At 50.2% G+C, this 26,121-nt stretch overlaps 1 protein-coding gene across 1 annotated transcript in view; it reads left to right on the top strand.

Moving 5' to 3' along the window:
* Nucleotides 1–12,918: 12,918 nt before the first annotated feature.
* The window catches only part of HS3ST3B1 (heparan sulfate-glucosamine 3-sulfotransferase 3B1), a gene marked incomplete at both ends in the record, with an annotated part of 37,528 nt that continues 24,325 nt past the window's right edge, over nt 12,919–26,121 (top strand). Inside the window, one exon of the mRNA XM_079724570.1 lies at nt 12,919–13,472. Within this exon, the coding sequence (XP_079580696.1) occupies nt 12,919–13,472 (554 nt within the window). The remainder of the gene's footprint in view (nt 13,473–26,121) is intronic.

The raw sequence follows: 26,121 nt of genomic DNA, 5'->3' as shown, positions 1-26,121 counted from the left end.
TGTCCTCCTTTGTCTCTTATAACAATTTTTAAATTTAAAGTCTATTTTGTCTGGTGATAGTATATCACTATCTCTTTTGGTTTAACTATTTGCATAGAATATCTTCATTCTTTCACTGTCAACCCATTTGTGTCTTTAGATCTAAAGTGAGGCTCTTCTGGACAACACATAGTTGGATAATGTTTTCTTTATCCACTCTGCCAATATCTGCTTTTTGAAGGTCTAATCCATTTACATTTAATGTAATTACTTATAAGGAAGGACATCTGCCATTTTGCTATTTGTGTTCTGTATGTCTTATAGATTTTTTGGTCCCTCATTTCCTCCATTGCTACCTTCTTTTATATTTAGTTGATTTTTTCGTAGTGACACACTTTGATTTCCTTCTCACTTCCTTTTGTGTATATTTATAGATTTTTTCTTCATGGTTACTATGATACATTTAAAATCTTAAAGTTATAACAATCTAATTTTAATTGCTATCAACTTAACTTCAGTAGCACATACTCTGCTTTTATACAATTCCTTACCCACCTCTTCAATGTTGTTGTTGTTACAAACTACATCTTTATACACTGTGTGTCCAACATCATATTACGTTGATTTTTATGCATTTGTCTTTTAAAACATGTAGAAAATAAAAATAACAATAATACTGGCTTTTATATTTGCCCATGTATTTACTTTTATCAAAGATCTTTATTTGTTTATCCAGCTTTAAGTGGCTCTCCAGCATCCTCTCATTTCAGCCTGAAAGAGTCCCTTTATTATTTCTTGTAGGGCAAGCCTGAATTCACCAAAACAAACTTTCTCTGGAATTACCCAATGAGATCTAATTGCTTGAATCATTACTTAGGTAATACCTGTGTTTATACTCAGGAGTCCTTGAGGCCAAAGACAGATGAAAGGTCATGAAAAGCTGCCTTCAAAGGTCAATAATTCCTTCCTGGATGGGGCAAAGTCTCACCAAGGTCTCTTCTGGATCTTTGCTCCTCTGGTGCCAACTCTGTTCAGGAATCATTCAGGCTTCCTCGGTTGCTTTAGGAAATAACTATTTGTTTCTGAGCCACCAGATAGGAGGCCTGGGGAGGGGGAAGAGATTCCTTGTGTACAGCTGTCTCCGTTTCCAACCGAATTCCCCCTGTGTATCCATGTTTTAAACTAATCTGTCCTTTTCACTTTTATAATGAATAGATACCTTTATAATATCTACAGTTAAAGCTAACAAGATGGTCCTGGAGATTGTGAGCTGTATGAAGGCATGGACTGCATTTCTGTTACTAGCACAGGGCCTAGCCACAGGGGTAACTCAAGAAAGGACAAATAAATGAATGAATAGATGAATCAGCTAAGGCTTTGATCTAGTGAAAAATCCAGAAACTCACTTACTTTATAATCTAGGGGCTCCAAAGCAGACCACAGACTGACATTACAGAGTATTTAAGTGGCCATTAAGTAAGCTATTACTCTAATGCAGTAACCCAACGTGCTTAATTACTTTAATTACTTCGAGCACCAACAATTTGTTGGCCACCGACTATCAGTCTGGGACGGTGCCTGGCGCCAGGGCAGGGCTGGAGGAGGGTTTACACGAAGTGGGATAGTTGGTGTATGGATGGTGATGTGTACAAATAGGGGAACGTGAACCGTGCACAAGCGGTCTGGGCGTCTCCCCAAAGGCGGCTGGATTGGGAGGCTCTTGCGTGGTGGGGAGGAGGCAGTGGGGATCAAGCTCTGTCTGGCCCCTTTTGCTGCGGTTTAGATAACCTTCGCTTTGCTGAAAATCAGTGCTCGCGTCTGTAAACAAGAGTCAGAAGTCCTCTTGCTCTCAGGAGCTCTCTGGAAGGAACAGGGGTTTGTAAAGGTCAGAGGTTGGCAGTTGGATTTCCTCCGTCTGATCTACCTGTGTTTGGCTCAGATATTAATGACCCCCAAGGCTGTTCTTAAATTTTATTTCAAACATGTAACTTTTAAAATCTCCTCACATATAAAATGCAGGCAATTTCACATAAAGATCCAGTTTTCTAGCTTTGCTGGGAAAAATCGGGAGATCTGGCAACAGCGACCCACTAGCCCAGAGTGGCATCTGCTGCTTTCCCGTTCACTCAGCCTCTCAGTCATTTCTAACCTGGCCAGGCTTGGTCTAAACCGTCTGCCAAGTTTCAGGATGGGTATCTGAACAGGAGGCGTTCACGTGATTCTCATGAGCGAATGCCCGTGGGGGTGGAGGGCGGGAGAGTGCCCCTCTAGTGAGTTAGATCAGAACATCTGAGTGTGTTTTCAGCCCCAGAGGTCCCGAAGGTGCCCCCTCTCCACTTCCTCATCTGAGAATCACGGGCCATCATGAGCTACGGAACAGAGGAGAGCACTGGGGCAAGGCAGAGGGCTGTGACAGTCATTTATTTACGTGTGATGAGGAGAGCTAGCATCCCTTGAATGCCAGCACGGGTCTGGCATTGCTCTCAGCCCTGACAGCATTACCAACCCATTTTACAGACGGAAACTGAGGCACAGAGACATTAGTAACTTTTCAAAGAGCCCTAGGATGGCAGGTGACAGAACCAGACAGCCTTGTCCAGATGAAATCAGAGTTGAGAACCACAGGTGCCCACAACCAAGAACCACGGAAAGTCTTCGAGTGGAAGAGTGACAGGTAGAAATCGGTGTTGGTGAGCGCAGTTAATCAAGGCGGGCAGAGCAGAGCCTGCAGTTTAAACACTCATTGAACTGATGGTCAAACAATTTCCACAAAGAGCTTTTACTCCAGAACAGTGTGTTACTTTCAACATACTGGTAACCTCCTCGGGACACAGTCTTAGGGAAACCAAGTAACAGGGAGCTCTGGGTTTTACAGACCAACCTCATTTTTTAGGTAGATTCACCTTTGTGCGGTTGCACCTTTCAGATGGATACGGGATTGAAAGTCTGATACTGGCCCCTGGAATTTTGAGAGGTGGGCAGACCGCTATGGAGACAAAGCCCACCTTCAATGTCATAACTAATTGTCATGGGTGGCCGATGGAAGTCAGCCTCACTATTTTATACTCATACTCTTACTTCACAAAAAGTACCAGGCGTTCCTATTTCAAACGGGTTTCCCAAAGGCTCAAAGTTAAGAAATTCATCAAGCGCTAATGGAAGTCAACAGGAAACCCATCTTCCTCCTAAGGCCAGTTTTTCCAGTAATGCACTTAGCAAAGCCAGGGAAATGGCCGGCGGCGTTTATGACAACGGGGAAACTCACTTATCTGTTACTTCAGCCTCTTTGTGGACTGTTGGGAATCGGAGATGAGGCATAGGTTATGAAGGTGATCTCCAGAGGGAGAAAGTGAAAAGTGGAAAAGAAGGGTCAGAAATGGAAGAGGAGAACGCGTCCATAGTGAAGTGGATGTGACATTAGAGTCCACACGACACTGTACTCAGTTACTTCCCGCCACTTGAAGAGGGACTGGCTTGAAATACCTGAGAGCTGTACACAGACCTTTGGGAGATAAGTTATAAGAAGCACTGGTGCCCCCAGGTACCTCTGAAGATTTTCTCTTCGATTAAAACAGGATTCCTCTCTAGCCAATAAGTAAGGAGGATCTGGTTCAAAGGCTCTCAGGCTGCCACCTGCTACTTCAAAAGCGCTTTCAATCCCCTGAGCGATTGACTATAGGACATTTGCACTCCTGGGTGCAGTTTCTACCATTTTCTAGACATGCTGTCTCTCTCTTTTTTTTTTTTTTTTTGCAGTATGCGGGCCTCTCACTGCTGTGGCCTCTCCCGTTGCGGAGCACAGGCTCCGGACGCTCAGGCTCAGCGGCCATGGCTCACGGGCCTAGCCTCTCCGTGGCATGTGGGATCTTCCCGGACCGGGGCACGAACCCATATCTCCTGCATCGGCAGACGGACTCTCAACCACTGCGCCACCAAGGAAGTCCCATGCTGTCTCTCTCTGCCTGAAGGAAGGAGCAGTCTGTGAAGGTGGGCTTCAGTACAGACCTGATGGATATTTGTCAGCCTTTACGGCTGTGATGTGGAAGTGGGACAAAAAAAAAAAAAAGGTCGTATTTTGATGGCTGAAAAATACAGATAGGTCAGGATTTTAAGGACATTGATAAGGAATCTGGATTTGGGTTCTACATTTAATAGTAAACGTTGAAATGACTGAAAATTCCCCATCTGTGTTGCTGCAGGTACTCTGCCATCCTATAAACAGGGCCTATAAACTACAAAAAGGTTATCCTAGAAATGTGTAAAAGTACTCTAAAGCACACTAATTATTAGAGAAATGTGAATTAAAAAGAAAAAAACACAGTGAACTCACCCATTAGGATGGCCGCTATCAGAAAAAATAAAATAACAAGTGTTAGTGAGGGTGTGGAAAAAGTGGAACTCTTGTGCTCTGCTGGTAGTAAGGTAAAATGGAGTAGCTGCCATGGAAAACGGTATGGCAGTTCCTCAAAAAGTGAAACAAGAGAATTACCGTAGGATCCAGCAATTCCTCTTCTGGGTAGATATCCAGAATAATTGAAAGGAGGGTCTTGAGGAAGTATGGGTACACCCTTGCTCGTAGCAGCATCATTCATAATAGCCCAAAGGTGGAAGCAACTCCACTGTCCATTGATGGATAAACAGATGAACAAAATGTGGTTTATACAATGGAATATTATCCATCCTTAAAAAAGAAAGAAATTCTGACACATGGTACAACATGGATGACCCTTGAAGACACAATCTGAGTTAAATAAGCCAGACACAAAAGGTCAAATACTGCACGATTCTGCTTAAATAGGTACCTACAGTAGTCAAATTCATAGAAAGAGAAAGTAGAATGGTGGTTGCCAGGGGCCGGGGGAGGGGGAAGAGAGAGTTATTATTTAATGAAGCAGAGTTTTGGTTTTGCAAGATGAAACGATTTCAGGAGATTGGCTGCATAGCAGTGTCAGTGTAGCTAACACTACTGAACTGTACATTAAGAAATGGTTAAGATGTGGGGCTTCCCTGGTGGCGCAGTGGTTGAGAGTCCGCCTGCCGATGCAGGTGACACAAGTTCGTGCCCCGGTCCGGGAAGATCCCACATGCCGCCGAGCGGCTGGGCCCGTGCGCCATGGCCGCTGAGCCTGCGTGTCCAGAGCCTGTGCTCCGCAACGGGAGAGGCCACAACAGTGAGAGGCCCACGTATCGCAAAAATAAACGAAAAAAAACAAACAAAAAAAAGAAATAGTTAAGATGTAAAGCTTATGTTATGTATTTTTACCACAATTCAAAATAAAAAGAGAACAAAACAAAAAAAAATACCCTAAGGCAGTGGTTCTCAAACTCAGGCACACATCAGAAGCTACCCTGGGGAGTCTTGCTACAACACAGACTACTGGGCCCCGCCTCCAGAGTTTTGGGTTTCTTTTCTAACGAATTCCCAGGTGATGCTACTGCTGCTGGTCCAAGGACCACACTTTGAGAACCACTGCTCCAAGGGTTCCATAAAGTGTATCTATTTTTTCTTCCAAAAACAATGGGAATTTGCTGAAATTTTCACCAATAACACCTAGCACCTTTGTAGAAATAAGCTCAGTCTCAATGAGGTGGAATTTAATCGTCGCCAAACTTGTACAATGTGTCAGGCACGTTATTAGACACCTTATATGCATTTTAATTCAGTCCTTACAGACTAATTCATTTATTCAACAAATACGCATTGAAAGCCTACCCAGGGCCCTATGCCAGGTGTTCGTTCAGTGATAAACAAAGCAAGTATGTTCCTAGCCAAGGGCGGTGGGGTGTACAGTGATACAGTGAATGAACAAACAAAATAACGACAACAGTTATAAATTACTGAAAGCGCTGGGAGGAAACAAAGTGGAGCTGAGCTCAGAGAAGACCTACTTTTGATAAAATGATCAGACAAGGGCTCTGAAGGTGTGATATTTAAACTGAAAACTAGGGATTAGAAAGAGCCAGTCATGCAAAATGGAGGGAAAGAGCAATTAAAAGGAGAGGAATCAGCATGTGCAAAGGGCATGTGATGGGTGTGGGAGGGGGGACTTGGGATATTTAAGAAGTTGATAAAGGCCAGTGTGGCTGGGCTGTCATGGTCATTGGAGTGTAGAACAAGATGAGCTGGGAAGGTCAGTAGAGCTGCAGCAGGTGGGGTTTGTAAGCTGGGGTAAAGGGTGAGGATTTTATACACATATTGGGGAAACACTAGTGGCTTGTGAGCAGTGTCAAGGAAGACCCAATTGTCATCCGAATCTAATGCTGCTTAGACCTCATGGAAAATTCAGACAGAAGCATGTCCACTGGATTTGACTTCCGGGGGAAGCAGGGTGTCTTCGTCAGCTCAAGCTGCTGTAACAGAATCCTATACACTGGTTGGCTTCAACGACAGACATTGTTTTCTCACCATCCTGGAACTGTGAGAGTTCTGGAACAGGCCGGGAAGTCCAAGATCAAGATGACGGGCGATTCAGTGGCTGGTGAAGATTCTCTTCCTGCCTTGCAGACGGCCACCTGCTGCCATGTCCTCACTTGGTGGGAGTGGGGGTGGGAAGGAGGAAAGGGGGAGTGTGTGTGAGCCCTCTGGTGTCTGTTCTTCTTGGCAACATGAAATAAAGTATGCACTAGTTATTTTTTTTTTAACTTAGAAAGGGTGAAAGCAAATATAAGTGTGTTATTTCTCAAAGCAAGGAGTCAATAAATACTGTCTAGAAGTAAGATATGTAGTTTAGAAAGTTATTTTCTTTTTATTTTCTTCTTAACTTTAGCAGAATCTTTTAGGAAACCGTACTCCCAGGGATAAAGAGACATTTATTACTTCAATAATTCCTTCATTTTCAAATGGAAGTTATCTATAGTTAGCATTTTTAAAAACTCACACACACACACACACACACACACACACACACTGACATGGAATGATCACCCATATCATGGCATTACTATTTACTTAATGCTCCCATTTGAAAAAAAAAAAGACACAGTAATATATACTCGTTTACTTCTATTTGCATAAAATGTTTAGCAACAGTGGTTGCCTTTGGAGAGAGAAACTTGAGGATCTGGGTTAGAGAGTCATACTCTACTCTGTATTTCTTACAGATTTTTCAGTGTATGCATAAGCTGTTCATTGTTTAGAAAAAAAAAGATGGGACTTCCCTGGTGGTCCAGTGGGTAAGACTCTGTGCTCCCAATGCAGGGGGCCCAGGTTCCATCCCTGGTCAGGGAACTAGATCCCACATGCATGCCACAATTAAGAGTTCACATGCCACAACTAAGACCTGACACAAATAAATAAATAAATAAATAAATATTTTTAGAAAAGAATAACTGGCATTATAAAGAGGAAATAAGAGGTGAGAAAGTAGGACCTGCACGTGTGTTTGGCTCTGAAAAGGAACAAAAAAACAAACAAATATATATATATACACTGTGTATATACATATATAGGAGTGTGTTTGGATACTGATTTGAACCATACCATAGAGAGGGAGGGACACAGGTCAGGTCGGGTTCCTGGGCGATGCCCTTGGGACCAACACCTGTAGAAGGAAGAGGAGGGGGAAGGCTTGGGCAGGGTCCGATCCCAGCTGTGACACGGGCCCCACGTCCTCTGCCAACTGGGCAGGAAGCCCTCAGAGATGCCGGGAGCCTGCTGGGACGACCAGACCTTTTCTCCCTGCTCCGTCATTGGATGGGGCCCTCCTGGAAAGGGGCGTGACTTCCGGCCCTCAGTCTGGAGGTGCTGACAGCCGGAGGCCATGTGCTGACAGCACTCCCGCAGCTGGGGCAACGTGTCCTTCACTAACGGGGTCTGGCTGGCACATCCGTGTCCACACCGCAGAGACTGGTGTCAGGGACAAGGAGATGGGAGGGGAGAAGGGCTGAGGTCCAGAGCAGTACTGGGGGTCAGTGTGGGTCACGCTGGCCCGCAGCTTCTTCCACTGCAACGAGAGGGAAGAAGGAGGGGTAGGGAGGAGTTGGGTGAGTGCTAATGTGCGTGGACGTCTGGTGGTAGGAAGGTGTAGACAATCCCAGTCAGCATCTGCGTCCTCAAAGAGGCTTTGAGAAATGCTGGAGGGATCAAAGGTAAGAAACGCTGTCTCAGGAGCTGGGAAGTGGGCCTCCTGGGGACATTGAGGAGAGTTGCGCCCTTATGTGCCTGTGGAAGGCTGTGGTGGGGAAGTTGAAGCAGGACAAATCATCCCTAAGGCACGATCTCTTCCCGCACCTCAGCAGCGCAGGCCCAGAAGGTTGAAGGCAGGACTGGCCTTGGATTTCCACAGCCCTGAGAGCTTAAGGGAGGAAGAGGGGGCTGGAGGCTTCTGTAGGAGAGGAGCTCAGGCTCAGGAGAGGTGTGGAACTTATTCAAAGTCACACAGCCGGTAAGTGGTTGGGAACCAGATGAGAGAAAGTAATGCAGCCCTGGCGTACCAAAGTCAGGGGCCTGGCAGGAAGACAAGGCACACTCCTGCTGGGAAATGTGGCAACTACTTAAAAGATGCTGGAGGGGAGAACACAGGGAGGGCACGTGCCTTGACGCTGGAAAGGGGAGGTGTCTCGCCACCCTAGGCCCGCAGAGGCCAGGTGGACAGCCATTCCAGAACCTGGTGACAGCAAGGCTGTGTGGGAGGGCTTCCCAACAGGAGCTGTGTCTTGCAGGACAGGAAGCCACCGGCCTTTGATGACCCAGCGGAGAGGGAGCCTGGGGCATAAATACCTGTTCTGCAGTTTCCCCACCACGCCCTGCCCCTTGGCCGAGGGCAAGGGAAGCTGTGGGCCCAGAGCAGGGGACCATGAGGGCCAGGGAGCCGGAATCAGCACACGACCTTGACTCCTCTGGACACCAGCCACCAATGCAATCCGGGCACCAAACTTCTTTTATCCATAAGACAAGAGCCATCATCCCTCTTCTGTGATGTGCAGAGGGCTCCTCTTAGACGGCCGCGCTCCTGCGACGTCGCGAAGCGATGTGTCCAACTAAGCCCGGTGGGCACACGGTCCCCGAGGTGCAGCTGGAGTGCAGCCTGGGAAAGGGTTTCCTCTCGGTGGAGCCCTCAGGCCACGCGGTGTCAGATCCCGCGTCTGCCTGGCCAGCCGGAGCTGCGGGCCCGGGCAAAGGCCCGCCTCTGGCCGGCAGCTCCCCGCAAGGAGAGGGCGGGTCCGGGGCGCGCCGGGGACAGGTTCCCTCCTCTGGGCGCTGGGGTGCCGCGACCCTCTCCCCACCACCGCAGCCGTCGGAACGACCCCTGCGGGCGGGCATCTGGGCGCAGTGGGGCACAGGGCGGAGCGAGCCTGCAGTCGCCAACCCGGGGCCCGCCTCGCTGCGGAGTCGTGGGGGGTGGGGGTGGGGGAACACGGGTTTCGGTGAAGGGAACCGGGCTCCGGGCCATCAGCTCAGGCAGCCCAGGAAGTGCGACCCTTGCGGCGGGCAGCTGGGGGGCCCGGCCCCCGGGGGTGCTGGAGGATCGGTAGGCGGAGCGGCGGGGGCTCGAGCCCAGAACCAGAGAACCTTCAGGCGGAAGATATCGTGGGCATCTTTTGGTTCAAGTATCCTACTCTACAGGCGGGGAATTTTAGGGCCAGAGAGTGACCCGACGGGGGTCGTGGGCAGCAGGACCTGGGGGAAGAGGGACAGGGGGTGGCCCCTGGGGCGGCCTGTGCATTTCTGAGGGAGAGGGGCTGCCTGCCACGTTAGCCCGACCGAGGCCCGAGGCGAGCACCCCATTAGGTAAGCGCAACAAACCAACAGAAAGAAAACATAAACCCTAAAGTTGTGCTCAAATTCAATTCGCTCCTTTGCGGGTTTCCCGAGGGCAAAACTTCTGAATAAGTTTATCCAAGGGAACACTTTCTCCGGGTCTGGGTGGCCGCGTTTTGCTGACGGCCAGGTTCGGGCGTGGGGCACCCCTGACTGCTGAGCCATGATTGCGGGCAGAGGCTCCAGCTGGGTTCACGGTCAGCCTCGCCACCAGCTCCGCACAGGCTGGCCTCGGGTTGTGCCTCCGCAGAACGTGCAGCGGCCCCCACGCCTGGAGATTTCGGGGCGCGTCTCTGGGCTCCAGAGCGCAGCCAGCGGACCAGGCGAGTGGGCGGAAGGGTCAGAGCGCAGGGTCACAGTGCAGGTCCGCTCCGCCCCGCCCCACGTAACGGTCCTCCGGGCGCTGCTCAGGTCCGGATCACCGGGCGCATCAGGCCGCGGATCCCAGCTCTGCGCGTTGCCGATTGCTCGGCGGTCGGGGCCGAACGCGCTCGGGTGGCCTCGGCGGCGACTTGGCCCGGGGGGCGCTGGGCTCCGCGGAACTCTCCGGGCAATTTCGGATGCCCATGTCTTTGCTTCCTCTCTCTCCTTCCTTTCACCCCCGGAAAAAAAGTCCTAAATATAGCCGGCGGACTCGCTCACTCTTTTTTCTTTTACACTGGACTTTGCTAACCCGCAGGACAGGGACCATTTTTGTTAGGATTATCAAAAAAACAGAAAAAAAAAAATTTAACCATTGCATTCACACCCAACCAGGCCTGAAGTTAGCCATGTGGGAGCTACAATTCGCCTGAACACGCACAAATCATAAACCACTATTCCCCTCCCCCCAAATCCACAGAAGTTCACAAACTCTAAGCCGCCTCAGGATAGGAGGGACTTCATTTCCCCCCGAAATAATGTGAATTTGAAGAAACCCTTCGGAGACACTAACATTTTCCCTGTCGCTTAAAAAGAAAAGAAAGAAAAAAAAAAAAGCCCGGCTAAGCTAACGCTCAAATATATTCTCATGTTTTAGAAGTTTAAAATAAACTTATAATAAGTTAATGTAATTTAAAAAACTAAGGGTAGATAAATCACTTCCGAAGAAGGAGAGGGTAAAGAAAATTTCCCTGCGAATATAAAAGGAGGAGGAAATCCTCCTAAATTATTTTCCCCTCAGCCATTCTATAAGAAGATGTCTTGGGCTTGAGAGTTACCAGGGGGTCGCGCAGAGCACAGCTGGGCGCGGGGGCCCGGTGGGGGGCCGCAGGGTTACCCGAACCCTCCCGGGTCGCCGCCCCCTCTCTCGATCAGAGATGCTCACGGCCTCTGCTCACGGGCTTCCTCTGTGTGCTCCCGACGGAGGGGAACCGGGCCCGGGGCGGGACTGCGGGACTCAGGACACTACCTCGAGAGGGGACAGCGAGGGGACAGCGCAGCAGGGGGCCCGGGGCTTGGTGGTTCCGCCGCCCGCGCGGACCGGGAAGGTAGCGGGGGCAGCGCTCAGCCGGGGGCCGCGTGAGGGTCGGGATCGGAAGGAACGTTCTGTCCCGGAACCGCGCGGGGCCAGGCGTGGGAGGCCCGCAGGCCCCTCCGGGTCGCCGGCATCCAGAACTTCCTGAGTGCCACCGTGGTGACTGGAGCACCCGAGCTTCCAACCGGAACGCGGGGCAAGAATGCAGCAGAGGGCGATCCCCGCCCCGCCCGGGAGGGTGACTTTGCGGAGGAAAACCCGGGAGAGAGGCTTGGAGTGGACTTGAAGTGCAACTCGGGGATCGATTTGCTCCGAGTTGACGTTTGACTTAGAAAAAAACATAGGTGGTAAAAAAAAAAAACAACACCTAATAATTCGTGTAACAGGTCAGCAAACCGAACCGTATCCTAAATGAAGGCGAATGTTGGCTTTGATATTTATTCATGGGAAGGGAGAACATTTTCTTCACCTAACGTCCTCAGCACCCTCATATCCGGACAAAACTTTCTACACGTGACTTTCACACTCACTTTTCGACCAGGAAAATTTCCCCCAGCCTTTAACTCCCTCTTAATTTCTCCCTTCTTTCTCCCGACTTTTCTTTCCTCGGCACTTTGGGAAGCGAGGGAAGGATTTTTCCTGAGGATGGTTTACACCGACCCCAGTTAACCGGCAGCTGGAGAGAGATCAACTCCTGGCAAAGAATAAGAAGGAGAGACTTAAAAAAAAAAAAAAAAAGTTTGACAGCGATTTCCACTTAAACTTCCTAAACCGGTGCCAGTCCCGGAAGGGCCCCCCCACCCCGAATCCCGGCGTGGGGTGGGCGGGCATCTCCGGCCTGACTCTCGCTCCTCCACCCCCCTCCCTATTTCTAACACACACACACACCACGATCCCGCCCGCGAAACATCTGGATGGGGACTCGCGTCCCCACACATGGACAACTGCAGCCAAGGCTGGCTCCTGGGGAGCAAGTGCGGAAGTGCGCGCGGGAGCCGGGGCGCAGCGCTAAGTCTGTCCAGCATCCTTCCTTCCAGCTGCTCCTGTCACCAGCCCCTGGCTCCGCCCCTCGGAGCCCGCCCCTTGTCTCTCAGCCAATAGCAACCCCCGACTGCTCTCCACCGCTCCAAACCCTTTCCACACCCCCACGTTCCGTGAGCCGGTTGGCTGTCGAACCCTCAGCGGAGCGGCTGGATTTGCATGGTGCTCCGTGTTTCTGGTAGGTGGAGCGACCCGTCACTCCCGGTGGCCGGGCCCGCCCACTCTGCCTGGGTCCCCGGCTCTCTTCCTGCGCAGTTCTACTTCGCAGCCTCCGCAGGGAAGCGCCGGGGCTGCAGTCAAGGCTTGGTTCGCAGGACCGCGGGGAGGCAGCCCCGGCGAGCGGCCGTGCGGCGCGCACCGTTTGGAGGGGCCCGGGCGCGGGAGTGAGGCGCTCAGCGGGCCCCGAGCACGGCGTCGCAGCCCCCGACCAGCAGTTGCCGCCACCCGACTTTCGTTCCAGTTGCGGCTCCTCCGGGCAGCATGTCAAAAGCCGCCGCCGCTACAGCTGCCGCCGCCACCTGGGGAAGAGCAGCAGCAGCAGCAGCAGCAGCGGCGGCCGCGGGCGCGCGGGGGCAATAAGCCGAACCACTCGGCGTCCAGGGTACTCTCTCCGCGCTCACGGCTCCGGCGGGACCCGCGCCATGTGCTGAGCCATGCCCCTCGCCGAGCCCGCGGGCAGCGCATGGGGCAGCGCCTGAGCGGCAGCCGATCCTGCCTCGATGTCCCCGGCCGGCTTCTGCCGCAGCCGCCGCCGCCCCCGCCACCGGTGAGAAGGAAGCTCGCGCTGCTCTTCGCCATGCTCTGCATCTGGCTTTACATGTTCCTGTACTCGTGCTCCGGCTCGTGCGCCGCCGCGCCCGGGCTGCTGCTGCTGGGCTCGGGGTCCCGCGCCGCCCACTCCCCGCCGGCCCTGGCCTCAGGTCGCGACGGACCTCCCTCGAGGCTGCCGTTCCCGGCGGCGCCAGCCACCCAGTTGGCTCCCGGCGGGGAGACGGCCGAGGGCGTCGCGAGCCAGGAAGAGCAGAGTCCCGAGGCGCCGGACTCCCCCAGCCCCATCTCTAGCTTCTTCAGCGGGTTCGGCAGCAAGCAGCTGCCGCAGGCCATCATCATCGGCGTGAAGAAGGGCGGCACGCGGGCGCTGCTCGAGTTCCTGCGCGTGCACCCCGACGTGCGCGCCGTGGGCGCCGAGCCCCACTTCTTCGACCGCAGCTACGACAAGGGCCTCGCCTGGTACCGGTGAGTTTCCCCGGCAGGGCCAGGGCTGGGGCCTGGGGCGCCAGCCGCGATCCCGACGGGGAGAGGAGGGAGACGTGGCATGTGCCGGTGGAAGTGACAAGGGTACAGCTTCGGACCACCGGGGTCCGGGAGGGGCCGAGCAACGACCGCGCGGTGCTGGCCCGCAGCGCGGTACGTACGGGGCGCGCTGGGCTCCGCTCTCGCCACAGTCCGGAGAAACTTCTCGAGGAGCTCTGGGGGCTCAGCGGCCCACGGTGCCCTAAGATTAATCGGTCGATCTCTCCTAAAAGAAGGAGGGCAGTGACTGCGACGGTGCTCAGGGAAGCGCGCGACCCTCTAACTGTGGCCGTGGCCCAGACGAATCCAGCCAGCGTCACTCGCATTTTATTTTTCCTCTCGGATCCGGGACGGTCTGCGCCCCGCCGGTCGCCGTCTCCGCCCCAGACCAACTTCTAGAGCAGCTTCTGCTGCCCAGATGGGGATGGGTCCGGCGGAGGCCGCGGGGAGTCTGTTCACTTTCCGAAGGGGGTCAGACCGGCTCGCGGCCTGGCAGCCTGGTCTCGGGAGGGTGAGCCGGCGGGCGCGCGGCGCGTGGAGCGGTGCTGGTCCCTGTCGGGCAAAGGCGCGCACTGCAGCCGGCGGGAGGCGCGCGGCTTTGAAGGCTTAGCGGCGCCTGGGGCTCGACCCTGCCGTTTCCGCCTCCCGGGCCGGGGTGCTGAGAGAGCCAGGGCAGGGAGGCGTGTCTCCGCGGGCCCTTGACACTAAGGGGTGCAAAGAATATTCGGGGCCCGTTGATTGAGAAATGCGGGTTGCCCAGAGGTCGGGGCTTCTGTAAAGTCGGTTCTCCGGTAGGGTTGTGGGTTCGGTTCCAAAGGGACAGCGGCCCCTCGGGGTCATAATCACGACCCCTGCTCAAGGCTTCCTGCAGTCTTTGGGGTGAGCTGTGGGGTTGCTCGAGTTTCCGGTGAGGCGCGGGTGGGCCCGCGGTCCAGACTCGGGCCTTGGGAAATCTCGTCGCCAACCAGGGGCCAGGCCACCGGCCCCCACCCTTCTCCCCGGTTCACCATCTCCGAGCCCCGCAAACATGACTTCCTCTAGCCCCCGGCACCCCTCCAGGCCCAGTTAGCCTCCAAGAGGGTGGAGACTTCGGAAAACAAAAGGGGAGAGTCGAACCAAACCCCATTCCCTGCCCGCAGCCCCTCTTCGGGGACCGGGAGAGCTTGGAGGATAAAAGGGGGCTGACCGAGCGGATTAAAACCGCTCTCTTCCCAGCCTCGCCCTCCCCCCTCCCTTTTGTCCTAATGTTTTTATTATTGTCAGGAGTTGCCCAAGTCTCGAGGTTTAGCCAGCCGTGACAGACACCCTTCCCACTGTCCCCGGGCCCTCGACACCGGTTGTTGCGAATGGGGGCTCTGGAGCCCGAGCGTGGGTCCACGTCCCGGCCCTGGCAGCTGGCTTGTCGCGCGGGCCTCACTGCTCTCACCTGTGCAATGGGCGGCCCGGTTCTCCGACGCGCGGGTCAGGTGCCTGGCTGGCAGATGGGGGCCTCTCTAATTGCCAGCTATTTTCATCGATCGTATTGTTGTCATTTCTGCCACCACTGCTCCTCCTCCTCGGATGGCGATGCTGGGGGCCGGGACGTCAGGCTGTAACTAGCGCCCATCCAGGTAGAACCTACCGGAGGCCGGAGGCAGCCGGGGATTTTCTGAGATCAGACGTAGTGGGGGCCGGGCTGGGAGGAACTGGCAGGAAAAGAACTGAATCCTTAATGTCGGGCGGTTCTAGAAGCACCTGGGTTGGGCAGTGGAAGTCACCACAGGCAGATTCGCGCAGTTTCTTAGGCGGCCGCCCTCCACCTGCCACGTTCCTTCTGATTGACTCAACGCAGAATAAAAAACGAAGTCGCCCTGGAAAGGCTGGCGGCGCGCCTGCAGCGGGGAGCGCAGCCCGGGAGCTTCGGGCTGGCGGGACAGGCGCCCGGGGCCGCTCGCATTGCGGCCCGTGGGGCGTCTGGGCTTGGGGGGCGCTGGGGCTTGGCCGGGCCGCGGGGAGCGGGAAGTGCATCCTCCTCCCGAGCCGCCTCCTTACCCTGATGATCCGGACTGTCTGGGCCCGGAGGCCCAGGGCCCGCAGGCCCAGGGCCCGCGGCGGTGACCCCGCGGAGCGCGCGGCTGGAGGAGCGAACTGCAAACGCAGCGGCTCGCCCGCAGAGCTGCGATCCCGGGCTGCTCCAGCCGCGCCGGGCGTGGCCGCAGGGTTAGTGGGTTTTTTTGTTTTTGTTTTTGTTTTTGTTTTAAGGAAAAAAGAATAAAAGAATCTTTTCAATTCCATCTTCTTAATTACAACTTTTAAATTAATTTAGAATATTCTGGACGTCTGGGCAAATGTGTGGACTTAATTATTTTGAAGGCGGCTGTTTTAACTTGAAAAACAGAAACACCGGAGAAGAAGCCTGACCCAGAAGGCTTTTCCTAAAATCCGGTGTCCAGGGAGCACCCTTCGCCCTCCTCCCCCCTCCCCCCAGAGTTCAGTCCGCGGGGCCCAGCCCAGCTGCTCGCCAGAGGTGCGCTGCTCGGCTTCATCTGTGCAATCAGGCAGCAGATTGGAGAAGAGTATAAATAATAATTAGCCAGAGTTGCAGTTCAGAAACACGTAGTTAAACCAAGTCTTCAACGCTAGAAAATAGGAGACAGGAGAGACATCTTGAAGGCGTTAAACAACTTCGGGCACAGATGGTTGAATCCGAGGGTCAGCCTCGTAGTCGGTTGGAGAATGAGATCTTGCCTATGTCTGAAGGAGTGGTTAGTAAATTTCATCGACTGATATACAGCCCGGCTCCGGGCCTAACCAGTAACCCAGGGCCTGGGCAGATTTGCTTGAAGTCTCCCAAGTTGATTGTAGTTCCTTCCATGTGGCAGAACTAGACGCCATCAGCCCCAACGGGACAGATTGCGGTGGGATGGAGCCCATCGTGGTGGCCACACGGAGCTGACCCGCCACTGGCCAGAGGGTGGGCGGTTTGCCGCTGCCTTCCCCCGCTGCAAAAATCAGACGGTCCATCTGCCCTGGAACCCGAGTTTGTTTTAGTCTGGGATGAAAACTCTTCTGGGTTTACTTTTCCAGTTCATCACCCAGCTCACTCTTGAATCAGGCCTCCCAAACTGAGCAGGTACTTATGAGGACCCCACGGAGTAGCTTATGAGGACTTCCGTTTAAACTGGCCCTTACCTTCTGTTGCAGGGGGTGATGGTGTCTGAGAAACAGACGCCATTGGTTCAGGAGAAGCTCACACATACCAAGATGGAGAAACACCCACCCGCTACATTTAGGCTTTCAACATTGATTTAAACTCTGAATGGTCTAAAATTAAGTATATACATTCTTTAATAAGTTTCTCTTTTTGATTTGGCTTAAGTTTGGTAGATTTTCACAAATTTAATGACCTCAGTTTGAGATTTAAGTTAGCCAAATATTGTGTAATTACTTTTTTTTATATAGAAATATTCCTTAGACTTTACAGTGGCAGAAACTCCTTTCCCACCTCGACTCTCCTTTCCATTTTTGGTTGTACAAACTAAGCTGACACTTTAATGCTGTGGCCACATGGAAAAAAAGTGCTGTGTGTGTGTGTGGTTTAATCATCTTGGTAGCTAACACTTACTGAATGTTTTCCTTATGTGCCAGGCACTGTTTCAAGTTTTACAGGATTAGCAGATTTAATCCTCATTACCATCCTGTGAAGTAGGTACTTTTACAGATGAAGAAGCACAGGCCCAGAGAGGTTAAGCTACTGGCCCAGGATCTCACAGCTAGAAAGTGGCAAAGCTGATACACCAACCCAGGCAGTCCTGCTCCAGAGGTCACTCTGGGCCATTCTCCCTTGCTTAAATGACAGAATGTGATGTTGGTCATGTATGATGAATTCAAAGCTGAGTTGTTGGGGGTTTTTTGTTTTTGTTTTTTGAGTTTTCTATTGCACCTCCAGTGACCTCAGTGAAGGTTGCTCACTTTGTCATTTACTTTAAAAGAAGACCAGCTCCAGAACAGGATAGTGAGGGCATCCAAAGTTAGTTTATAACCAGAGTGAGGATAATTACATCACCATGGCAGTTTCCTTTCTCTGCCTGCACAGGACAGTGAGAATCAATGGAGTCATTAAAATGACAAAAATATCCTCAAGTATAAAGGCTGAGAAAACATGGCAAGGGTCCCCACCGAGAGTAAATTTATTCTCTTCTATTTGTCCTTTTTAAGGCTGGGAGACATGGGAGAATACAGGGTTAAATGAGATGTTCCAAAAGCTCTTGGAATGAATTTATTCATTTAAAAAAGTACAGTGCTTCACATCAAGACTGAAAACTTGTATTTATTAACCAGGAGACAATTAACAAAAATTACAACTAACACTTGGATAGAGCTCTTTAGAATTAGAATCTAAAACCCAGTAACTTTAGAAATCTCTGTCTCAAAAGAGAACTTTCCCTACATTTTAAATTTAACAAATGCTGAGAAAACTAATTTCTCCCCCCTTTTCTTACTCTATTTCTAAAAACTTGGTGGCAAAGACTGTTTCAGTCTTCCCTAAGGGAAATTTAAGATAAGATCTGATTGGGGATAATCCTTTTTGAAGTAATTGCATTTTTTCAGTCCAGGAGTTTAAATCAAGTATGCAGCTCACTTCAGGCTGCTGGGTGAAGATCAAAAATCTACATTTATATGCAACAATTTGAAATACAAACCATCATGTTACAAAGCTGTCAAGATTTATTAGCAAGACAGTGTAGCATGTGTTGGACTCTGTTTTCAATTAGGCACCTAAATTAGACCATAAAATGGTTGATTAATCTTTTACAAGTTGAGGGGAAAATATAACATAAATTAACCTAATCACAAGTGTTTTCCCAGATGCTCTGAGTTAATAAAATAGTCAATATTAAATAGCAACCTATTTGTTTTAGGTGAATAAAATGCTGAAGTGCATGAATTAAATTACACTTATCTTCTAGATGATATGCTATTATTGAACAGGTCTCAAAAAATCAGGTTGCAGCCCATGTCTTAAAAAATATATATCAAAATAGAATACTGCAATTTGAATAAGCTACTAAACTAGATTTTGCATTTTTAATGGAGCCTGATTATTGAAAATTTAGACTAATATTTATAAAGGATATAAAGGATATTTTTCCCAGCTAAAGTTGTATTACTTGCCATTTTAAAGTGAGCTGTCACAGCTTCTATTTTTTTCTGGTTCGGTGTGTTTATTTTTTGTCTGAAGAAAAGCTTTTAGATAGTTTGAAAAATCAATATGTCACAAAAAACCTCATTTCAAATATCTATGCTGATGTACCTTTTTGTTGAAAACATTGTAGAACATAAGGTTTTCTGATTATATAAGATAAGCCTTTGAATCACTAAAATTATTTAGAATTAAAAGCACACCAGGAATTAACAACAACAAAAAAAGATTCACCAGTCGGTTAGTGTTATGAATCAGGGAAGTGGCATTTATTTAAAGCTTCAGGACTGAAATACGTGACCAAGGCTGCCTGCTCACCGCTTTCTATGTCAGTAGTTTTTCAATACTTTATGCTCTCAATTCTATGAACATGGAAATTAAGTTGATTGACAGAAACACAAAAAGTCCACTCTAAAGGCACAGCATAATGAGCACTTCCTTTGCTGTGAATAGACTTAGTTTCCAGATAGGGTGCTACCTCTCTCTTTTAACAGTCAGTGATTTCAGACAGTAAGGGAAATTTCAGTGCTAGGCTGTCGGGATAGGAATCCCAGCAAAATGAATTCCCCAAGTATGTGGCATATTTTCAAGGGTAATGAGTACAATATGCTACCTACCTCAAATGAAAACATTTACCATGACCGAAAAGAAATAAGATACTGATATCTTTGAAAACTATTCGGGAGAGGAGCATGAAACATTAAAAAATATATATATATTTAAAAGATTACCTTGTTAGAGCTCTCCTATTCCTCTCAAACTATACCAAAATAAAACTAACATCAAATAAAACTGGTATTAGCATATGTTCCTTTCTGATTTTAGATTTGGGGAAAAGTTTAGGATTCGAGGAGCAATTACTAGCCTACTAATATGATAATAAATATTTTTCATTCCAGCCAAGAGACTGTGTGAAAATACTGCTAGTGCTAATAATATCCCCCATTAATTTTCTCTGTACATAGATAAGGGTGACATTGGCTTCCTTTATATCTGAAAGTATTCCTTTAAATACACATTTCTGTGACTTGAAAAATATTAAAAATAGCCTGTTACTGGGGCATTAAGAAAATGTGCTTCATTTTGTCATGGATGAAGCATTTTAAAATAGCAAAGTTGGAATGCAGTTTGTTGCCTCCCAAAGAGGCTGCTTTTAAAAATTACGAGTCCAGATCTGGGGAGAGGGAGCTGGTATAAAGAGTACTGCCAGCAAGGTATTTATATTTTCTACCTGCATTTTAAAAGTATGTATGTGTGTATACACATACGTATTCACTGTGACTTTAAGTTGATACATTTGTTACAGAACAGATAAACTCTTGGCATAAAATATTTTTGTCCCTAAGTACCTATAACAAATGTGTTAAAATAAGACTCTGGTTTTGTAAATTGCGTTTCAGCCCAAGCTAGACTGTTTTGTGCCAAGGGGTCACTTTTAAACCCCTTTGACTAGATTGTGAATGATTCCATGTGCGTTCAGCAAGCAACTTGGGGGCACATGATTGAGAATCCCTGTTTTTTTCCCCAGATCTTTGCCCCACAATACTTAACAGGGTTACACTTACTTAGAAACCCACAAAATGCTGAAAGATGGTTCTGGGCAATACGAAGCTTGGGGCAACAAATGGAAAGTGAAAAGAAAACCGCACATACACAGGGGGAAGAGAAGTAGAAGAAGCAGATTTTTCACGCACACTCGATTTAATGAATGGGGGCAGGAGGGAGGCACTGGTGACAGAAGCGTCCAACGTGGCCCAGCAGGCGCAACGGGCCACGTGTCTGCTCTCTGGCAGCCAGAGGGGCGTCCGCTCGGACTCCCGGCTCTGGAAGGGTGGGCGGCGCGCAGCCGAGGGCTCGGGACATGCTCCGCGGCGGGCATGCCTCGGGGACCACTCAGCACGGCCCCTGGGTCGCGTGGGACCCCCGCATCCGGTCCGAGGAGGCAGATGGCGGTGCCGCCTCGTGTCGGGGGCGGGGCCAGCGGCCTGGCTGCCCCTCCGCTCCGCGGGTCGCCAGCCGCGACCACGTGACCAGCCGAGCCCCGCGCTCCCGCCTCACCTGTTGGGCGCAGCTGGGCCTAGCATCCCGCGCTCGCAGAGGGTGATGCCAGCGGGCCCGGCCCCGCGCTGATTGGCCCTAGCAGCTGTCAGGAGACCAATGGCAGCCCGTCTGCACGATGGCCCCGCCCAGAGGGGCGGACAGAGGGGCGCGCCCCGCCCGGGCCAGGCCGGGCTTCCCAGCTGCTGCGCGTCCTGTCCGGGAGGCGAGCGGTTGCTGAGCCGCTCTCCAAGGCCGGCTTATCTGCTGATCTCTGTGTCTCTTCTCTGAACGTTTGCCTCTGCTGGGTGGAGCAGTGAGGACGGAGGCAGACTCTCCCGTCCCTGCAACCGTGGCGTCGGACGCGGGTCTGAATGAATGAATTCTTCAGAGCCGGACTTGGAAGCTTTGTCTTTTTAGGGCCATATTTTGGGCGCGGAAGAGGGTGGGGTCAGTTTTCAACCGGCACGTTTCTTTTCTTTCTCTCCTTCCGCCCCTTAGCCCCCCTCCTCACCTTTTTCTCTTTTGGGGAAAGAAATATATAATCCTCAATTCACCCACTTCTATAAAGGGTACTTAAAATGCGATTCAGCAAATTCAATAGATAACCAAAAATAAGTTAGTTCCCATAATGTGACCCGTTAAGTGACGGGATGAAGAGAAAAAGTGGGGAAAAGTCCTACGGATCGGAGAGGAGGGAAAGGAAAAGCAAATAATTCTCAGCCCCCTTCCGATTCCTGAATCTCCGCTCGACTGAGACCAGTGGCCCGTCCCTCCGCAGCCTATCCCCGCTGCTCCCCTAGGGTCCTCGAAGACACGCACTCCCGGGGCGCCCGCCCTCCTTCCCTCTGCCCCTACCCAGAGTGGTAACGCATGGCTCCCCGGGCAGCCTGGAAGCCGCCTTTCTGCTCCCCCAGCTTGGGGGAGGGGCACTGACCAGGCAGAATCCCAGCCCGAAAATGCCTCTTCTCGGGGTGGGCTTTACAGGGTGGCGTTCAGAATTCTGCTGTGGATTTGGATGAGGCAGCCTTGTCCTCCGGAAGTTTTTTCGGAGGTGCAGGAGATGACCTGTCTTAAAAGGGCAGGAAGCTCACTTAGGATATTGCTTATTGCTGCAGGAGATGTTGAAGAAATGCAGGATTTGGTCCACATGTTCATTAAAGTAGTCTCCCTGGGGGAGACGACACACCCAGCCAACAATTAGAGAACGGTAACCTCCAGATCACTCCTGGTGCCTGCCCAGCGTAAAGGCGTCTCCCTCCCCATCCTCACCCCTCTGGCTGGAAACGCGTCCTGGCTCAGCCCAACCATTCCTCTCACGTGTGCTGGTCCTTGGGTCCCTGGTGCCCTCCATCTGACTGTTCCAGCCTCCAGACACTTAGTATATGTTGGTGATGCCAGTTAACACAGATACACAAAGAAATAAACATCCTGTCCCAACGAAGAGCTTTTACAGATAGATGCCCAAATGTGTGTGGTAGGGGGTGGGAGAGCAAGGTAGGGAGGTCTCATCACTTTGTCATTGATTTGAAATACTTAATGGAGGAAGGGAAATGTGACCATTTTAAGTCTCTTTCTGTAGTCAAAGTCATTCTTATAAATCGTGTTGACCATTTTTTTTAACCTATTCCAGCAAGGATTTGTTGAGCACTTAGCTTTTAAAAATATATAAAGTTTATTTTTTGAGAGCACTTTTAGATTCACAGCAAAATTGAAAAGACAGAGTTCCCATATACGTCCTGCTTCTCACAGACACAGCTTCCCTGCTCTCAACCTAAAGCCCCAGAGCCACACATTTGTTACCATTGATGAACCTACACTGCTCATCACTGTCATCCAAAATCCATAGTTTACATCAGGGTTCACGCTTGATGTTACACATTTTATGGCTTTTGACGAATATATAATGACACATATCCATCATTATAGTGTCGTATGGAAAGTATCATTGCCCTAAAAATGCTGTGTTTGAGCACTTACTTTTAGCAAGGGCTCTCCCGGGCAGCACTTGAGGTCCCAAGGAGGTTCAAGAGATGTGAACTTGTCCTTGAGGTGCCCCGTTAGTCGGTGAACTAAACTCTACAGGCTCAAAGAGTTCTCAAAGCAAGTTCGGCACTGGCTAAAAATAACCATTAGTTATAACTAATAACCTGCTGAACCACTAATACATCTAAAAACCATTTTAAGGAGATGAGAGTACGTGTGATAAAATATTCAATAGTCAAAATTAAGAAATGTGATTTTGTATTTTATTTTCCGGGAACCTTCCAGAGGGAGCTAAGGAGAAGAAGGAAGGAGAGGCAATGTCAGTTACTAGGTGATGTAATAGGAAAAAAGATAGCTCCGTCTTAGCGATTGAGGCCTGTTGTGCTCAGGCCAGTGGCCAGCGTGCATTTCATCTTAGCAGTGATACTTCCTGTGTGATTTTCCACATTCTGCAGAGGAGGAAAGGGGACCTCACAGAGATGGCCAAGGTCATACAGCTGTATCTGTAGGTGGCTTAGCGTCCTGAACCCAGTTCCTCCCTGAGGGCCCTTCAAACTCTACAACATGGAGCTTCTCTCCGTGGCTGAAATGTGACATGATGTTCCTTCTGGACCAGTTTAAGCCATGTCTTTTGTTGTTTCTTTCCTCCCCTCAAACACAGACTTTTCCATATAAAATATCCCCAAGATTATATTTTTTTCTCTCTTTTTCTGTCCCAGCTTACACTCACTCTCTGCCCCGTCTCTGTTGCAAGGATGTCTGCATTGAGGCTGGTAGTTTTCATGCCCGTCACCCCTGCACCGACCCGGGGCTCTGGCATCATCCCTGGAGCCCTTCCTCCCGCGATGAGATCTGTATATTTGATGCCCCTTTTCTGACCTCAGCTCCTTCCATCTCCTCGTCTGCCAGCCCATCTCTCCTCTCACCTGTCCCTGGAAGCCGCCCCGCCATGAGCAGGGCACTCAGATTCTTAGTTCTCAAGATGATACTGAAACCCTCTGCACTCATTTCGTATGGTCTCTTCATCTGCTGTGTCATCTGACACCCTAAACACCCTCTCCCCGCACTGTGCAGACACCCACTTTGGTAGTGTCCCCAGCAGCTGGCAGGAGAAGGTCTTATCCCAGAGCAGCCCTGGCCCACTGAGTTCCTACCCTCGCCCAGAACTTGGATCTTATAGCTCGCCAGCCCTGCTGGTCACCAGCCCTGACCCATGCCAGGAGCCCCGTGTGCTCTGGCCCTTATGAATGATGTCCTCTAACTTCAGGCATCGGTTAACATGTCTCTCCACACACAGGGGGAAACTCCAGAGAAATCGCAGCATCTGTAGGACTTCCACTGGTTCAATCACCTCTCCGTGTGGCCTTAATTTCTACTTTGCCCAAGACTTCCCTCCATCATTTCCGGGAAGTGCTGTATTCTCTCTTTTCTATATTATTTGCAGAAAATACAGACATCATATTATTTTACCTATATATCTGGCCTATATATATACTTTTTAGTAAAATTTTATTCACATGCCTATAAAAAAGTGTACCAATCAGAAGTGTGCACCCTGATGAAGTTTCACAGCCCACATCCCCATGTAACAGGCGTTCCAGAGTCCCCAGAGCCACGCCTAAGATCCCTTCCAAATACCGTCCCTGTCCCAAGGATAACCACTGTCCTACCTTTTACCACCATGGATTGGTTTGCCTGTTGTTGGACTTAATATAAATGAAATCCTTGACTGAATATTTTTAGGGTGTTAAAAACTGCAAATTCATTGCCAATATTGACAGATTTGGAGAAGTTGATTAACAATGTTGTGTTAGTTTCAGGTGTACAGCAAAGTGATTCGGTTATATACATGTATCTATTCTTTTAAAAATTCTTTCCCCATTTAAGTTATTACAGAGTATTGAGCAGAGTTCCCTGTGCTCTATAGTAGGTCCTTGGATTTTAAATATAGCAGGGGGTACATGTCAATCCCAAACTCCCTAACTATCCCTCCTCCCTGCCACCCACTCGCCACCCCGATTTTCTTTTTTTGATAAGGGATCTGACAGTTCTAGGCCTGCCTTTCTCATAGCAGCAGCTGGCTGGAGCTGGAGAACAGCTGTGTCTGTGACCAGAGGCATCTTCTCTTCCTGGGACACAGTTTCCACTGTTCCTTATTGTCTCACACTTGGCCTGCTTCACTCATTTGTCACCTGCTTGGTCCAGCTCAATGCCAGACAGTGGGGAGCTGCAACCTGTCCCCCCTTCCTTCAGGTATGTGCTGTTTCAGGTTTGAATTCCCTCATGGACATTCTCGTCCGATGTTGGCATTAGCCTTTTTTCCACTTAGTTTTCATTTTACACCTCTGTAGGGATCCTGGGAGAGGATGCACGGAGGTCTGTTGGCTGGGTGCCATTTAGAATCAGAATCACCATCATCAAAGATTTTTAATGGATGCTTCTCCTATTTAAAATGTTTTTTAGTTCTTTAACAGACTCTTCTTCCTTGTGGCCTCTCTTCGGCAACCCTTAGGGTAAGCTCCTTGCTACGGACACTCTGTGACCTCGAGCAAGTCACTTTATCTCTTTGGTGTCAACACCCACACTGATCTATCCCCTGCCCAGTGAGTTCATCGATCAGGGCCTTGAATTTTGTAGCTACGTCAAAGGACTTATAATAGCTTTAAACGCTTACTCTCAGGCCTTGTCTTTATCTCCTCGAGGACCCTTGGCAGGTGGTCCACAGATCACACTTTGAGAAGCACTGTCTCAAGTTTCTTCAGTGAAAGAAAGCTCTGAAAGATTAATAGGTGATGTAGAAAAAATGGTTCCATGTTAGCACATTAAAGGCCCTGATAAGTACTGTAACCAAAGAAAAACCCCCAAATCTGTTTAACTGTGTTGAACCTAGCGTTTCCCCCAGTACAGAATCCTCTTTTCATTCAGTGCCAACTGATAACCCGAGGAAGGGTGTTTGTCGAATGCTGGTGTGGGGCACGTTATCAGAACAGGTCTCCAAGGTCACTTGCAGTTCAAGAGTTTGACCCCTGACCCTGGGCTCTGTCTGTCCACCTTTACCCCTTGGAACAGGCCGCCCCTTCTTTTTTTTTTTTTTTTTTTTTGGCTGCTAGGCATGTGGAATCTTAGTTCCTGGACCAGGGACTGAATTCTCACCCCCTGCAGTGGAAGCGCAGAGTCTTAACCACTGGACCGCCAGGGAAGTCCCAGCTGCCCCTTCTTATTGGGAGTTAGATTCCATACTTGTGCCACTGGGACATCATCTCAAATGTATTGTGTCTGCACCCCCTTTGCTCCTGGGATGATGGGTGAGAATTTCAAGCTGGGTCTTGCTACAAGCTTCTTTAGCTGGGCTTCCACCGCAGCTCCCTCAGCAGGCTAATTGCCGGT

Source organism: Hyperoodon ampullatus, assembly GCF_949752795.1.
Source record: "Hyperoodon ampullatus genome assembly, chromosome: 19".
NCBI classification, from domain to species: domain Eukaryota; kingdom Metazoa; phylum Chordata; class Mammalia; order Artiodactyla; family Ziphiidae; genus Hyperoodon; species Hyperoodon ampullatus.
The sequence above is the reverse complement of the archived record's forward strand: the minus strand, read 5'-3'. Positions and strand labels throughout refer to the sequence as shown.